Source organism: Microcaecilia unicolor, chromosome 8 (genome assembly GCF_901765095.1).
Source record: "Microcaecilia unicolor chromosome 8, aMicUni1.1, whole genome shotgun sequence".
Taxonomy (NCBI): Eukaryota; Metazoa; Chordata; class Amphibia; order Gymnophiona; family Siphonopidae; genus Microcaecilia; species Microcaecilia unicolor.
In genome coordinates this window covers 59,506,147-59,524,261 of record NC_044038.1, presented here as the reverse complement: position 1 = coordinate 59,524,261, position 18,115 = coordinate 59,506,147, and the positions used below count along the sequence as shown (strand labels likewise).

General features: G+C 46.2%; 1 protein-coding gene across 4 annotated transcripts in view; it reads left to right on the top strand.

Annotated features, from left to right (window-relative positions):
- Positions 1 to 18,115, top strand: part of RAB11FIP3 (RAB11 family interacting protein 3) — a 304,304-nt gene that overhangs the window by 45,116 nt on the left and 241,073 nt on the right. For all 4 annotated transcript variants that reach the window (XM_030211109.1, XM_030211107.1, XM_030211110.1 and 1 more), the window contains exon 2: positions 12,490 to 12,583. In XM_030211109.1, the coding sequence (XP_030066969.1) occupies positions 12,490 to 12,583 (94 nt within the window). The remainder of the gene's footprint in view (positions 1 to 12,489; positions 12,584 to 18,115) is intronic.

The following is an 18,115-nucleotide window of genomic DNA, read 5'->3' as shown; positions in this document are numbered from 1 at the left end:
GGAGGACGAAGAAGACCCCAGATATTTCTCTGACGAGGAGTCTGAGGGTCTTCCTTCTGATCCCACTCCCTCTCCTGAAAGGCAGCTTTCTCCTCCTGAGAGTCTGTCTTTCGCTTCCTTTGTCCAGGAGATGTCTACGGCCATCCCCTTCCCGGTGGTTGTGGAGGACGAGCCCAGGGCTGAAATGTTTGAGCTCCTGGACTATCCTTCTCCACCTAAGGAAGCGTCCACTGTTCCCTTGCATCATGTCCTGAAAAAGACATTGCTTGCGAACTGGACCAAGCCATTAACTAATCCCCACATTCCCAAGAAGATCGAGTCCCAGTACCGGATCCATGGGGACCCAGAGCTGATGCGCACTCAGTTGCCTCATGACTCTGGAGTTGTGGATTTGGCCCTAAAGAAGGCTAAGAGTTCTAGGGAGCATGCTTCGGCGCCCCCGGGCAAAGACCCTAGAACCTTAGACTCCTTTGGGAGGAAGGCCTACCATTCTTCTATGCTCGTGGCCAAGATCCAGTCTTACCAGCTCTACACGAGCATACACATGCGGAACAATGTGCGGCAGTTGGCGGGCTTGGTTGATGCTCTTCCCCCTGAGCAAGCCAAGCCTTTTCAGGAGGTGGTCAGGCAGCTGAAGGCGTGCAGAAAATTCCTGGCCAGAGGAGTTTATGACACTTTTGATGTTGCGTCCAGGGCCGCTGCTCAAGGTGTGGTGATGCGCAGGCTCTCATGGCTGCGTGCCGCCGACCTGGAGAATAGAATCCAGCAGCGGATTGCGGACTCGCCTTGCCGTGCGGACAACATTTTTGGGGAAAAAGTCGAGCAGGTGGTAGAGTCTCTCCACCAGCGGGACACCGCATTCGACAAGTTCTCCCGCCGGCAGCCTTCAGCATCTACCTCTACAGGTAGAAGATTTTTCGGGGGAAGGAAGACTGGTCCCTATGCTTCTGGTAAGCGTAGGTACAATCCTCCTTCCCGACAGCCTGCGGCCCAGGCTAAGCCCCAGCGCGCTCGCTCTCGTCAGCAGCGTGCGCCTCAGCAAGGCCCCACGGCTCCCCAGCAAAAGCAGGGGGCGAGCTTTTGACTGGCTCCAGCAGAGCATAGCCGACATCCAAGTGTCAGTGTCGGGCGACCTGCCAGTCGGAGGGAGGTTGAAAGCTTTTCACCAAAGGTGGCCTCTCATAACCTCCGATCAGTGGGTTCTGCAAATAGTCCGGCAAGGATACACCCTCAATTTGGCCTCAAAACCTCCAAATTGCCCACCGGGAGCTCAGTCTTACAGCTTCCAACACAAGCAGGTACTTGCAGAGGAACTCTCCGCCCTTCTCAGCGCCAATGCGGTCGAGCCCGTGCCATCCGGGCAAGAAGGGCTGGGATTCTATTCCAGGTACTTCCTTGTGGAAAAGAAAACAGGGGGGGATGCGTCCCATCCTAGACCTAAGGGCCCTGAACAAATATCTCGTAAAAGAAAGGTTCAGGATGCTTTCCCTGGGCACCCTTCTCCCCATGATTCAGCAAAACGACTGGCTATGCTCTCTGGACTTGAAGGATGCCTACACACACATCCCGATACTGTCAGCTCACAGGCAGTATCTGCGATTTCAGTTGGGCACACGCCACTTCCAGTACTGTGTGCTACCCTTTGGGCTCGCCTCTGCGCCCAGGGTGTTCACAAAGTGCCTAGCTGTGGTAGCAGCGGCACTTCGCAGGCTGGGGGTGCATGTGTTCCCATATCTCGACGATTGGCTGGTGAAGAACACATCCGAGGCAGGAGCCCTGCAGTCCATGCAGATGACTATTCGCCTCCTGGAGCTACTGGGGTTTGTGATAAATTATCCAAAGTCCCATCTTCTCCCAGTGCAGAAGCTCGAATTCATAGGAGCTCTGCTGGACTCTCGGACGGCTCGCGCCTATCTCCCAGAGGCGAGGGCCAACAACTTGTTGTCCCTCGTCTCGCGGGTGCGAGCGTCCCAGCAGATCACAGCTCGGCAGATGTTGAGATTGCTGGGCCACATGGCCTCCACAGTCCACGTGACTCCCATGGCCCGTCTTCGCATGAGATCTGCTCAATGGACCCTAGCCTCCCAGTGGTTTCAGGCTGCTGGGGGTCTAGAAGACGTGATCCACCTGTCCACGAGTTTTCTCGAATCCCTGTATTGGTGGACAATCTAGTCCAATTTGACTCTGGGACGTCCTTTCCAAATTCCTCAGCCACAAAAAGTGCTGACAACGGATGCGTCTCTCCTGGGATGGGGAGCTCATGTCGATGGGCTTCACACCCAAGGAAGCTGGTCCCTCCAGGAACGCGGTCTACAGATCAATCTCCTGGAGTTGCGAGCGATCTGGAACGCTCTGAAGGCTTTCAGAGATCGGCTGTCCCACCAAATTATTCAAATTCAGACAGACAACCAGGTTGCCATGTACTATGTCAACAAGCAGGGGGGCACCGGATCTCGCCCCCTGTGTCAGGAAGCCGTCAGCATGTGGCTCTGGGCTCGCCGTCAAGGCATGGTGCTCCAAGCCACATATCTGGCAGGCGTAAACAACAGTCTGGCCGACAGGTTGAGCAGGATTATGCAACCTCACGAGTGGTCGCTCAACTCCCGAGTGGTGCGCCAGATCTTCCAAGCGTGGGGCACCCCCTCGGTGGATCTCTTCGCATCTCGAGTGAACCACAAAGTCCCTCAGTTCTGTTCCAGGCTTCAGGCTCACGGCAGACTGGCATCGGATGCCTTCTTCCTGGATTGGGGGGAAGGCCTGCTGTATGCTTATCCTCCCATTCCTCTGGTGGGGAAGACTTTGTTGAAACTCAGGCAAGACCGAGGCACCATGATTCTGATTGCTCCTTTTTGGCCGCGTCAGATCTGGTTCCCTCTTCTTCTGGAGTTATCCTCCGAAGAACCGTGGAGATTGGAGTGTTTTCCGACCCTCATCATGCAGAACGAAGGGGCTCTTCTGCAGCCCGGCCTCCGGTCCCTGGCTCTCACGGCCTGGATGTTGAGAGCGTAGACTTTGCCTCTTTGGGTCTGTCAGAGGGTGTCTCCCGCGTCTTGCTTGCTTCCAGGAAAGATTCCACTAAGAGGAGTTACTTCTTTCTATGGAGGAGGTTTGCCGTCTGGTGTGACAGCAAGGCCCTAGCTCCTCACTCTTGTCCTACACAGACCCTGCTTGAATACCTTCTGCACTTGTCTGAGTCTGGTCTCAAGACCAACTCTGTAAGAGTTCACCTTAGCGCAATCAGTGCATACCATTACCATGTGGAAGGTAAGCCGATCTCAGGACAGCCTTTAGTTGTTCGCTTCATGAGAGGTTTGCTTTTGTCAAAGCCCCCTGTCAAGCCTCTTACAGTGTCATGGGATCTCAATGTCGTTCTCACCCAGCTGATGAAAGCTCCTTTTGAACCACTGAATTCCTGCCATCTGAAGTACTTGACCTGGAAGGTCATTTTCTTGGTGGCAGTTACTTCAGCTCGTAGAGTCAGTGAGCTTCAGGCCCTGGTAGCCCAGGCCCCTTACACCAAATTTCATCATAACAGAGTAGTCCTCCGCACTCACCCTAAGTTCTTGCCAAAGGTCGTGTCGGAGTTCCATCTGAACCAGTCAATTGTCTTGCCAACATTCTTTCCCCGTCCTCATTCCTGCCCTGCTGAACGTCAGCTGCACACATTGGACTGCAAGAGAGCATTGGCCTTCTATCTGGAGCGGACACAGCCCCACAGACAGTCCGCCCAATTGTTTGTTTCTTTTGATCCCAATAGGAGGGAAGTGGCTGTAGGGAAACGCACCATATCCAATTGGCTAGCAGATTGCATTTCCTTCACTTACGCCCAGGCGGGGCTGGCTCTTGAGGGTCATGTCACGGCTCATAATGTTAGAGCCATGGCTGCGTCGGTAGCCCACTTGAAGTCAGCCTCCATTGAAGAAATTTGCAAAGCTGCGACGTGGTCATCTGTCCACACATTCACATCTCATTACTGCCTGCAGCAGGATACCCGACGCGACAGTCGGTTCGGGCAGTCAGTTCTTCAGAACCTGTTTGGGCTTTAGGATCCAACTCCACCCCCCGAGGGCCCTGTTTGTTCTGTTCCAGGCTGCACTCTCAGTTAGTTGGTAAATTTTTTAGGTCAATCTCAGTTATGTCCTCGCCGTTGCGAGGCCCAATTGACCATGGTTGTTGTTTTGAGTGAGCCTGGGGGCTAGGGATACCCCATCAGTGAGAACAAGCAGCCTGCTTGTCCTCGGAGAAAGCGAATGCTACATACCTGTAGAAGGTATTCTCCGAGGACAGCAGGCTGATTGTTCTCACAAACCCGCCCGCCTCCCCTTTGGAGTTGTGTCTTCCCTTGAAGTGTATTGTCTTGCTACATACTGGACTGGCCGGCTCGAGCCGGTTTCGGGCGGGAAGACGGCCGCGCATGCGCGGTGCGCATGGGCGCGCGAGGACTAGCAAAGGCCTTTGCTAGTAAACTTTCCGATGGAGGGGGCTGCCGAGGACGTCAACCCATCAGTGAGAACAATCAGCCTGCTGTCCTCGGAGAATACCTTCTACAGGTATGTAGCATTCGCTTTCCTGCAGATATGTGCCAAATGGGGCAAGCTAGTGATGGATCTTATGGCGACGAGTTCCAATGCCAAAGTCCCGTGCTTCTTCAGCAGACGGGAGGGATCCTTGCTCTGCCGGGTTGGATGCCTTGGCTGAACCCTGGTCCCTGGGCATGCTGTATTTCTTCCCTCCGTGGCCCTTGATAGGGCGAGTGCTCCTGCGGATTCGGCTGCATCCAGGAGAAGTGGTGCTCATCGCCCCGGATTGGCCCAGGAGGCCTTGGTATGCGGACCTCCGACAGATGCTGTTGGAGGCTCCTTTTCCGTTACCTCTGGTTCCGCACCTGTTGTAACAGGGTCTGATGGCCATGGATGACGCCTGCCGCTTTGGTCTTATGGCATGGCGATTGAGAGGGCGCAATTGAGAAAGAGAGGCTACTCAAATAAGATAATTTCCACTCTCCTGCAGGCCTGTAAGCGCTCCACTTCCGTGGCTTATGCCAGGATTTGGCGCCAGTTTGAAGTCTGGTGTGTTTCAAGAGACTCTTTCTCCGTTGCGGGCTCCTGTCTCGCCGATTCTGGACTTCTTGCAGGATGGTGTACACAAAGGCTTGGCCTATAATTCCTTGCGGGTGCAAGTGGCAGCATTGGCCTCCCTGCGTGACAAGGTTGAAGGCATGTCCTTAGCTGCTCATCCAGATGTGGCATGGTTTCTTAGAGGGGTGCTTCGGCTCCGTCCTCCCGTGCGGGCACCTTGTCCAGCTTGGAACCTGGGGTTAGTATTGAAGGCCCTTCATGGGGCTCCCTTTGAACCGCTTCGGCGTGTTTCAGAGAAAGATTTTTCACTGAAGGCCGTCTTTTTAGTGGCTATTACCTCGGCGAGACGGGTGTCAGAGCTCCAGGCGCTGTCCTGTAGAGACCCTTTTCTGCAATTCTCAGAGTCGGGGGTCACGGTTCGGACCGTGCCTTCCTTCATGCCTAAGGTGGTTTCAGCGTTTCACCTAAACCAGCCTGTTTTTCTTCCCTCCTTTGTTGAGGAGGAGTTTCCAGATTCATTTGGGCAGTTGCACCTTTTGGATGTGCGCAGGACTCTGTTGCAGTATCTGCGAATTACAAATTCTTTCAGGACCTCTGATCATCTTTTTGTGCTGTTTGCAGGTCCTCGCAGAGGGTCTTCAGCATCTAAAGCCACTGTTGCCCGTTGGCTCAAAGAAGCTATCTTTTCAGCATCTCTGCTGTCTGGCCGGGCTCCGCCTGCAATCTTTAAGGCACATTCCACCAGAGTGATTTCCTCTTCCTGGGCGGAAACTGGAGCACTATCTCTTCATGAGATTTGCAGTGCTGCAACATGGGCTTCTAAGCTCTCTTTGGCCCGACATTTCTGGCTGGATGTGGCTGCCAGGAGGGTTGCGCGTTTTGGAGCACAGGTGCTAGCGCGTGGTGTGGCTTGTTCCCACCCTATTTAGGGATTGCTTTGTTACATCCCATACGTAATGGCTTCATCTGCTTGATGACAAGGAAGGGAAAATTAGGTTCTTACCATGATGATTTTCTTTCCTTTAGTCATAGCAGATGAAGCCATGAGCCCTCCCTGTATGATTGTCTGTATTGCAGTGATTCTGATTTTAGGTGCTGTTCTTGTTTCCTGAAGTTATATTCCTTCCTTGGGGAGTCGGAAAACAGTCTTCAGGATTCTTGTTACAGTTATAGGAGGATGAGTTCATTCCCTCCAGTTCATGTTTTGGGAGGATGAGTTTATTCCTCCATTTATACAAAGTGGAGGACGAGTTCATTCCCTCCTTTTTTGGAGTTTATGCCCTTGTTAAGGGGCCATCGTTCGCTGTGAGGAAAGTTCATGTTATTCCTATTGCGGTTTGCCATACTGCTTTGGAAGCTTCAAATACTGAGGAGGCAGTGGAGCTAGCTGGCCATGAGGCACTGTGAAAAGTTGAGTGCTCTCTATCTCCCCCTGCTGGTTGATGGACACAACCCATACGTAATGGCTTCATCTGCTATGACTAAAGGAAAGAAAATTATCATGGTAAGAACCTAATTTTCCCTTTTTGCAGTTTTACAGCATGAAGTTTTGTACATTTAGAAGTAATTATGGCTATAGAATCATGCCCCTAATTATTACTAATGAGCTCCAGTGGGTATTATTAGTGAGAGGGCTGAGCAAAGAGGGCTCCAAATGCAAGGCACTAGTGCAAACTTTTGAAGTTATGACTAATATTTTTACAGTTGCATATTCAACTGCGGCTTAGATGTGGCAACCAGTGTTGGAAGAATTTATGGCTTTCCATTTGCAAGGTTTTGCATGAAGAAGCCTGTCATGACGGAAACAAATGTAAATGAAAAACTAACAGGGAACAGCTTGGCAGCTTTCGTCTGATTTAGGGCTATGTGTGAGGATGTGGAAGGAAGAGGTAGGTAGCATGAGGATATTTTTCCATTCCCTCACCCACCACCCTTCCACAACTCTCCTTACTGCTGGAGTGATATCAGCTAACTTGTTTGTAGCTGAAGGAAAAATAACAGGTTTACCCACTGTTGGTATAGCTCATTTTCAGAGTTATTTGCTAACAGTTTATGTACCTTAATAAAACATTTGCCACAAGACCCATTTTTATTCAGTGGACTCCTTAGCAACTGACTTGCCTTAATGACATAAGCATATGCTAACTACTAGTAAATTACCTTGCTTTGCAGTTCATTTTATTTTATTATTTGGATTTATCCTAATGGTTGGAGCAGTGGACTGAGACCCAGGGTTCAAATCCCATTGCTACTCCTTGTAATCTTCAGCATGTCACTTAACCCACCATTTCCTCGGATAGAAACTTAGATTGTAACCTTCCCTCTCCTGGGGAGAGAGAATTACCTAGTGTACCTGAATGTAGCTTGCCTTGAACTATTGATGAAAAGGCATGAGCTCTAGAGCTAAATCCAGATCCACTCCCCCACCTTCATTGGCAGCTCAAGGGGAACTACATTATTATTATGATGGTTTAGCTTAGCCTTTGCTGTAGTACTTCAAGGTGAGTTGCTTTCTGTCCAGTAGGTATTTTTCTGTTCCTGAAGATCTTGCAAATCTAAGGTTGTATTTGAGGCAGTGGAGGGTTAAGTGACTTCTCCAAGATCACAAGGAGCGGCAGTGGGATTTGAACACTATCTTTCCTGGTTCTCAAATTGTGCAGCTATAGTAGGTATTTTCCTGTCTTAATAGGTCCAGAATCCTGTATACTGTAGCTGAGATAATATAGGAAACACAACTGTCCCAGAATTCATACTCATCATTTCAGAAGATAAGATGTTTGATATTTGAAGAATTTTGCTTTTCAAGCACTTTAACAATAGATATTCATAGGCATGGCTATTAGCCCAGGAGTTTTCTAGCTTGTCCCTGTTTCAGCTGTTTTCTGCTGTGGCTGTTTTATAATACAAAACGCTTCAGGTTTTCCAAAAATACCATTTTCAGCATTGGAGGCTGGCTGTACAGAAAATGCCGGTGCAGAGACATGTGATGCATTAGAGCAGGCGATAGAACAAAATAGCGAAGTTGACTAAAAGATGGACAACGCTCCAGGTAAAAAACAAATTGATTGGTGAAAAAGACTCGACACAGCTATGTTTCGGCCTATTGGACCTGCATCAGGAGTCTTTTTATGATCAAAAAACTCACTCGTGTCTGATTAAAAAAAACCCCACTCGTGTTTGTTATTCAATTGATGATATTGAAATGGAGCTGCAGCATCTTGTACGTCAAAATGAAGTAGTGCTCTTCAAACTTTCTTAATCTTGAGAGTAGACCCGGATTGTATACTAATTCATGAGTCTCTGCTATTTGAGATAGGTTGCACCCATCTTGACCCAGAAGGCTGGTTTATGCTCCTATAGGGTAGAGAGGTGTGGTAGCCGTGTTAGTCCACTTTTAAAGGTAATCAATAGAAATAAAACAAAATAAAACATGGAAAAGAAAATATGATGATACCTTTTTTATTGGACATAACTTAATACATTTCTTGATTAGCTTTCGAAGGTTGCCCTTCTTCATCAGATCGGAAATAAGCAAATGTTGGTAGATGACAGTATATATGAGTGAAACATCAAAACATTTCAGTGACAGTCTATATGCATGGAGACAGGGGATGAGTGAAACATCAAAGCATTTCAGTGACAGTCTAACAGGATGGGGGTGGATAGGTGAGAGTCAGGGAGACAGGAGAGCAATACAATTTTATGCTTTGTAATGGGCTAGAAACCCAGATCTTTAAGTCCTGTCTGGTGGGTGTCAAAATATATTTAATCATTAAAACAATACAGGAATGTAAGACCTTTGAAGTCAAAATGATTAAATATATTTTGACACCCACCAGACAGGACTTAAAGATCTGGGTTTCTAGCCCATTACAAAGCATAAAATTGTATTGCTCTCCTGTCTCCCTGACTCTCACCTATCCACCCCCATCCTGTTAGACTGTCACTGAAATGCTTTGATGTTTCACTCATCCCCTGTCTCCATGCATATAGACTGTCACTGAAATGCTTTGATGTTTCACTCATATATACTATCATCTACCAACATTTGCTTATTTCTGATCTGACGAAGAAGGGCAACCTTCGAAAGCTAATCAAGAAATGTATTATGTCCAATAAAAAAGGTACCATCTTATTTTCTTTTCCATGTTTTATTTTGTTTTATTTCTATTGCTCCTATAGGGAAAACTATATATATGGGAGAGAACTAACCCTAGTTAATTTTTTTTTTCTGTCCTGGCTCTTTATGACTATACTTATTTTGATCTTAGAAGGAAACTGGATAAATCAGGGTGGGAACCTACACTGCTTATGAAGTCTGTGGTGCTATGTTTGTTTGGGTTGTTTGAAATCTGGAGATCTAGGCACCCTCATTCCAGAGATTCAACGTATTACTCCCCTCACCACAAGCTCATATTCACATTGACTATTTTTCTGAGCAGTACTCAACTCAGTGGCAGGTTAACAGATGTAGAGATATTGTCCTCCTCCCTCTCTGATCACTGTCCCATTATTTTAACACTGAATAATGCTGAGGCTGTCTTCAGAGGGTATGATGGTGCCTTAATCTGTCATTGCTTAAGGGGTAAAAAATTTGTCTCGCTGATTAGAGCTGTGTAGGTAATCAGTTTCACCTTCCAGATCAGTATCACTTGCAGCTGAGGTGGAAGAAACTTGGTGGTGAGGAGTAAAATAATTGGTTATGGTAGTCACAGATAGAAGCTTTGGGCTGTTCCTGTAACCTATCTTGAGGCCAAAATTAAGCAGCTGGAAAAATAACACAAGCAGACATGCTCTACCTGTGTTTATAGAAAGCTAGAAAGAACACGTAGCAGATAGGCATGGAGAAAGCTTTTTGGTTTGGACAGCAAATGTTTTTCAAGCATGGCAAGACTGGGGTCTTGCTGTCACAATCACGGAAGCAGAGACATGTAAACACCCTAATGGGGGGACCTTATGTTATTTCCCTTCTGAGATGGCCCTTGTCTTTCAGAAGTATTGTAGTGCCCTATATGCTGGTGAAGATGAGGCCTCTGACGAGGAGATCTCGGATTTTATTAAGGGCTGTCAGCTATTAACTATCAAAGGTACCAGCAGTGGTGCAACAGATGCTGAGTGCTGTGATTAGCCTGGGAGAGGTTTGGTAAGCTATTGCAGCTTTGGTGCTCCTGAAGAAACACACAGGAAAAAGAAATCCTTTGGGTTCACGAAGGAGCTCGCTAAGGAACACAACATGCTCCTTGTTCGCCTGATGTGGCGCATGCCGGTGGCTTGCACAGCAGGGAGGGCAGCTGAATTAAGTGGGAGCAGAAGGATGATGGCACCTGATGGGTGGGAATGTCAGGGAAGTGATAGGTGGAATCAGCAGTAGCGGCAGTGTACATGGCAGGCCTGAGGACAGACAGCCAGGTAGAGGGACTGAAAAATACAAACACAGCAAGGCACAGTAAGCATCAGCTTCAGCACACAGAGCAAAACACTAACAGTGTTTACACCGCAGGGAGGGCAGCTGGGTTAATGGTTTTATAGAGAAATATTTCTTAATTACTCTTAAATTCTGAAGAACAAAATAAGATTTTTTGAGAATTGAGGATACTTGTTGTTTCATAGTCAGCAGGCAATCTAATTCAATTCCTAAAACTTTTGATTGTAAATCAGTAGTAAACCTATTCCCTCCAAGAACAAAGGAAGGGCTACATCTTGGATTATCATCCGTTCCGATCCAAAGAAACGTAGTCTTTTATTCAGTTTTAAATGATGGGAGGAAATCAGTCTTATCAATTTCATGCATTCGTGTAGGAGGAGGTAGTGGGAGAATCTGTGTAAGGGGGATGTATGTTTGGGGGCAAAGAAGAACTGGGAGAGGCAAGAGTAAAGGAATGTGCATGGTAGGGGGAGGGGAGAAGATAAGCTAAGAGAGAGAATGTGAAGGAAGGATTAATTGGGGGTGTGCTGAGAGGGAGAGAGACTTTTGAAGGGTGATGACTTGAGGGAGGGGGACAGCATGTGTGGTGTAGGGAGAATAATGATCTACTTTCTTATGGTGAGTTTCTGGATTTCATGCATTTTCATTTTGTAATCTGCAGAACGCAAAATGGAATTGCATTAACACTGATTTTTTTTTTTTAGCTACTGATATCGGTATCAGCAACTATGAATACTACTATATTGATGCAAGTATTGGCATCTGCAAGAATCCAAAAGCTCAAAGCTCCTTTTGGATTCTGCTGAAGGTGCATTCTCCAGAACTGTGTGTGGTACTCCAAATGAGTTCTCACCAGAAACGAGAGGCACTATTACCTTTTTCCTGCTGGATATTCCTCTCCTTTTGTCCGTCTGGCTTTTGCCTTTTTTTTTCTATCCGACCAACTTAAAATCATCACATACAGTCACCTCAGGATCTTGTGCATAGAAGTATTTCACTTCTATAGTTGATGCTCCCTTGGATTTTTGCAGCACGAATGCATGTTTTAGCACTAAATCTTAGCAGCCAAATTCTAGACATCTAGACTTATTGAACCCTATTGCCCTTCTCCTTTTCTTCTCCTCTGTAATTGCTCCCTAACCTCTTCAACTTCAGTGTACTTGATTGTTTATTGCCTGTTTGATGTATGTCTTTCAGACTGATGTAAGCCACATTGAGCCTGCCCATGGGTGGGAAAATGTGGGATATAAATGCTATAAATAAATAAAATAAATAAATTCAAGCTTTCACTATTTTATTTTGTTATTTTGTTACATTTGTACCCCGAGCTTTCCCACTCATGGCAGGCTCAATGTGGCTTACATGGGGCAATGGAGGGTTAAGTGCCTTGCTCAGAGTCACAAGGAGCTGCCTGTGCCTGAAGTGGGAATCGAACTCAGTTCCTCAGCTCCCCAGGACCAAAGTCCACCACCTTCCTTCCTCTCATTATTCAAACCATCCAGAGTGTTCACCCTATTGCAGATTTTGGTGTTATTAGCAAAGAAGCAACCCATTCCCCACATCACTTCTGCAGGGCTCTTGGGAAAGTCTGTGCATGATTTTTGTTGGGGCTCTATGTGTATGAGAAGCTATCTTTTTCTACTCTGGTACTGTAATGAAGTGTATTGGTGTTTGGTTTTCTCTCTAGATTGTGCCAGTACTTGTATATGTTGCTTTATTACTGTATATTGATGCTTGATTTGCCTCTAGATTATGCTGATACTTTATGTAAGTGCTGAACCCTTTAGCTGTCATATGCCATCCTGTTTACTGTTTAGGAGATATGTGCGTTGCTCTTGGACCATTCTGCTGACTTGGTTTTTCCTTATACTTTTCATAACCAAGGAAAAGCTCTTTCCATAGTCATGGAGGGTTTTCAGGTTGTGTGTGTTTTTTTTCTAAAGTAAGGCCTTTATACTAAAGTATATTTTCTATTTGTTGTTGCAGGTGAAGGACCTAACCAAATACCTGGACCCCAGTGGACTAGGTGTTATCAGCTTTGAAGATTTCAATCGAGGTATCACAGAAATCAGAAATGGAGGCAAGTGTGTTCATGTATCCTATTTAAGAAAGAAAGGCAGGAACTTAGTGCATAGATTGTGTATGGAACTTGTTTAGCCAGATTATTCTTCTCTCTTGTCAAACTTGAGACCTGGGTGTTGTGATCCATAGGTAGAGCCTACAGTGGAACACTTTGAATGTCATTTACTGGACAATGACATGGTTGTGTTGCAGAAAGATGATCCTCTTCAGAGCCCCACTGTTTCAAATGAGACTTACTATAAGGTAATGCTGCCTCTTGCCTGCTTACCTATCAATACAAAAAATTAAGTGCAAGTTGTCTATTCTAAGCCCACTTTTAATTTTGTTATAATAAAGCTTTGGACCTGCAGAGATCCTTAAGTATGGAAGAAGGAACCGTCTGAAAATAACAAGAAGCAGCATAAGCAGTGTCAAAGCAAATGCAAGGCGCAGATAAAGAAGGCCAAGAGGGATTACGAAAAAAAGATAGCATTAGAGGCAAAAAAGCATAGTAAAAATTTTTTTCGGTATATTAAAAGCAGGAAGCCGGCAAAAGAATCGGTTGGGCCGCTGGATGACCGAGGGGTAAAAGGGGCGATCAAAGAAGACAAAGACGTAGTGGAGAGATTGAATGAATTCTTTGCTTCGGTCTTCACCAAGGAAGATTTGGGTGGGATACCGGTGTCGGAAATGGTATTTCAAGCGGACGAGTCGGAGAAACTTACTGACTTCACGGTAAACCTGGAGGACGTAATGGGGCAGTTCGGCAAACTGAAGAGTAGCAAATCTCCTGGACCGGATGGTATTCATCCTAGAGTACTGATAGAACTGAAAAATGAGCTTGCGGAACTATTGCTAGTGATATGCAACTTATCCTTAAAATCGAGCGTGGTACCGGAAGATTGGAGGGTGGCCAATGTAACGCCCATTTTTAAAAAAGGCTCCAGGGGAGATCCGGGAAATTATAGACCGGTGAGTCTGACGTCGGTGCCGGGGAAAATGGTAGAGGCTATTATTAAAAACAAAATTACAGAGCACATCCGAGGACATGGATTACTGAGACCAAGCCAGCACGACTTTTGTGTGGGGAAATCTTGCCTGACCAATTTACTTCAATTCTTTGAAGGAGTAAACAAACATGTGGACAAAGGGGAGCCGGTTGATATAGTGTATCTGGATTTTCAAAAGGCGTTTGACAAGGTACCTCATGAAAGGCTACAGAGGAAATTGGAGGGTCATGGGATAGGAGGAAATGTCCTATTGTGGATTAAAAACTGGTTGAAGGATAGGAAACAGAGAGTGGAGTTAAATGGTCAGTATTCACAATGGAGAAGGGTAGTTAGTGGGGTTCCTCAGGGGTCTGTGCTAGGTCCGCTGCCTTTTAATATATTTATAAATGATTTAGAGATGGGAGTAACTAGCGAGGTAATTAAATTTGCTGATGACACAAAGTTATTCAAAGTCGTTAACTCGCGACAGGATTGTGAAAAATTACAAGAGGACCTTACGAGACTGGGAGACTGGGCGGCTAAATGGCAGATGACGTTTAATGTGAGCAAGTGCAAGGTGATGCATGTGGGGAAAAAAGAACCCGAATTATAGCTACGTCATGCAAGGTTCCACGTTAGGAGTTACGGACCAAGAAAGGGATCTGGGTGTCGTCGTCGATAACACACTGAAACCTTCTGCTCAGTGTGCTGCTGCTGTAGAATGTTTGTACGTTTGGGAAGCTTGCCTGGTGCCCTTGGCCTGGATTGGCCGCTGTCGTGGATAAGATGCTGGGCTCAATGGACCCTTGGTCTTTTCCCAGTGTGGCAATACTTATGTACTTATGACTTAAAAGTGAGGACTGGTGTCTCAGCAAAGATTTAGCAGAAGTCTATAAAAGTATGAGTTCTAAAAAAGCAAAAAGTGTATTATTTTAACCTAAGTTGCAGAAGCCTGATCTGAACATAGCCAGCCCAGCCTACATTCTAAATAACATGGTATTTTAACTAAGAAATAATACCAAAGAGTACTGGTTACTATCTACTAACACCAAAATACATAAAACACCAAAATACGTTTAATTTCTGCTAATTTACACATCTATAAATTTTAAATGAATACTAACCTCAACAATAAAAACTGGCTAAATATTTGTCAACAAACTTGTTTTAATAAACACTTTCCTTTTCAAAATTATTTTTAAACTGCCTTGAAGGCAAAGACTGCAAAATAATGGCAGGATTCCAAGACTTGACATTTAAACTGTATCTAAGCCATGATGTGCCTCCAAATTGTGTCATCAGCAAATTTAATTACCTCGCTAGTTACTCCCATCTCTAAATCATTTATAAATATATTAAAAAGCAGCGGTCCTAGCACAGACCCCTGAGGAACCCCACTAACTACCCTTCTCCATTGTGAATACTGCCCATTTAACCCCACTCTCTGTTTCCTATCCTTCAACCAGTTTTTAATCCACAATAGGACTTTTCCTCCTATCCCATGACTCTCCAATTTCCTCTGTAGCCTTTCATGAGGTACCTTGTCAAACGCCTTTTGAAAATCCAGATACACAAACGTCTTTCATTTATTTTGTCTAGAGAAAGGAATCTTTCAGGGCTGCAAGGGGGGCCCGGTGCCAGGGTTTGTCTCTCTGCTGCTTGTGACAGATCCCAGGTGATTGTGTTAATGCAATCACCTGGGTCCCACATACCCCAGCGCTGGGCCCCCCCTTAGAGGCCAGGGAGGAGCAGACAGTTTGATTCGGGGCCCCTGGTTTGGCTGGCAGGGGTCTCCAAGCCCCGCCAGCAGAAGCCTTCCCTTCAACCGTTGTTTGCTGCATTGCCTGCCCTGCTTCTGCTCATGTCGCACATGCACGGTTTTTATTAAATTGAGCACGTGTGATGTGAGAAGAAGCAGCCGCACTGGGAAGGCAATGTGGCGGAGAACAGCATTGGGGGGAAGGCTTCTGCTTGGGGCTTGGGGACCCCCGCCAGTCAAAGTATGTGGAATTGCAGTGGTGGGTAGGGAGATGTAGCAAAATGTGCCCCCCCCCCCCCCCATTTTGAGCTTCAGCTCCTCCAATCTGGCCTAGCTACATGGCTTCTGGGGGGGGGGGGGGCAGCAGCAGCAGTGTCTTGGGGGGGGGGGGAGGAGCGGTGGCAGCAGCGGTTCTGTCCTGGTCCGGGCTCAGTCTCTCGGCTGCGCTGGAATTCTTTGTCTTCCCTTCATATTACAAACAACTTTTCTTATGTCCTATGATCTGAGCTGGATCTATATTTACATCTAACCCTCCTCCTGAACAACAAAAGAAAAATTCTACACCAACCTGCCTCAACTGGACCATCCAAGGATATCAGAACCAGAAACTACAAAGTGAATAACCACAATCTGTGAGTTAAAGTTTTATTTTAACTACATAATTAGTTCTAAAATTCTGAATCTGTTAAATTCTGTTAAAACCAAAATCCACCATCAACCTCCTCTGCATTGTGTTCAAAAAATTTCTCTGTTACTGGAAGCCTTTGATATCCCTGGCTTGGTCTGAATTTATAACTTGAAAAGGGTCTGTTCTCTTAGATGTCTTAAAGCTTTTAATCCTACGTTGCCAACTGGTAAGATTGCTGATCCTCAAAGAGTGGACTGCAGTTCCACCTACTGAAATCTGCCTAAGGAACTTTTGTCACAAGGAATGTGCCTTGGCCCAGCAGACCATGAGACCTCGGGGATCCCAGTAATGTATGGGGAGGAAACTATAATCCCCACCAACCAAAGAGAAGACAAAACTGCAAGAGGTCAAACACCTACATAACAGTACTTAAAATATCACCTCATTGCCATATCAAGGCTTTCCCCAGCAGCCCCAGACCACCCCTGGGAACTATAGGACTGGTGAATGCCAGATCAGCTGCAAAGAAATCCTTGGTGGTCCATGATATGATTGATGAATAGCACCTTGTTATTTTAGGAATAAGTGAAAGCTGGCTAGATGAAAGCGGCGAGGGGGGGGGGGGGGGGGGGGGGGTTACCACTGGCGGAACTATGCCCGATAGCTTTCAGCATCCAACATCAACCAAGAGCAGAAAGATGGGGTGGAGGGGTAGCAGTCTTGATTTGGGATACAATCAATCTGCTCAGAATTGCCATCCCCCAGCTAAATGAATCAGAATCTCTTTTAATCCAGCTAAAAGAGGAGAAACCAATCTGGCAGCTCATGGTATACCGACCTCGTAACAGCACATTATCCGTGCAAGAACTCCTTGATCTGATTACACAAGTGACCCTGAATTATCCTAGGGTGGTGATCATGGAAGATTTCAGTCTACACATTGAAACCCCAGACCACCACAACCGTCTTCCTGGACATGATGATAACACTAGGATTCACACGGGTGATCAATTCACCAACCCATGAAAAGGGTCACATACTAGACTTGGTATTCTACAAAAGGGGCGATATCCAAATACCAGGATAGCAGTATTGAGATAACAACCCTATCATGGACGGACTATTTTCTAATTAAGTTTTCGCTAAGTGACAACCTGAAACAAATGGGACCTCCCAGTTTAGAAGGAGATAAAAGACAAGAAAAAGCTGACTACTGAGAATTTCCTAGAGGCCTTGGGCTAGCCACACATGGATGAAAAGACAGCTACAGTGTCGGAACAGGTTGATATTTGGAATACACACTTAGCTAAGACCTTAGAGGAAACGGCACCACTAAAAAAGATCTTGTGCTTCACTCACAAACACTCACCTTGGTTTTCTTCGGACCCTTAAGCGCGAAGGACGGAAACTGGAAAGGAGATGGCGTAAATCTTGCCTGGATGAGGACAGACTAAACTGCAGGAATCACATGACAAAGTACCGCCAAGCCTTAACAGCAGCCCAAAACAATATTTTTCTCAATGCATAGAACAAGTTGCCAATTCAACCAAGCATTATAGCCTACTGCAACCCCCACAACAGAACCAGCCTGCCCAGTCACAACTGAACTGCAGTAATTTTGCTGCATACTTTGCCAACAAAATTAAAAGTCTCCACCAGGATTTACAGGCAATCCCACCCAGTCTCCAAACAGCTAACGAAGAGCGCACAAACTCGCCCCCTCCTGACACAGACATATGGGGACCCTTTTAACCCAATAACAGTGGAGGATCTTGACAAAATCCTAAGAGACCTTTGACCAACTACCTGCTCTCTCGATCCCTGCCCATCAAAGATAGTGCAGCAGGCAAGCAGGGGCCTCATAGAAGGTGCCACAAAAATCATGAACTCCTCTCTTTCTAATGGACAACTACCAACAGCATTAAAAAGGACATTGGTGCGTCCTTTGCTATAGAAGAACAAGCTTAACTAGGACAAACTTGAAAATTACCAGCCAGTATCCAACATCCCATTTTTAGGGAAACTTGTAGAACAGTCTGTGATCAACTCGGTGATTGGCTAGAAGAGAAAAACTGGCTAGATCCATGTTAATCTGGATTCAGACCCAGTTATGGAACTGAAACAGTCCTTGTATCCCTACTAGATGATCTTCACATAAACCGAGACATGGGATTT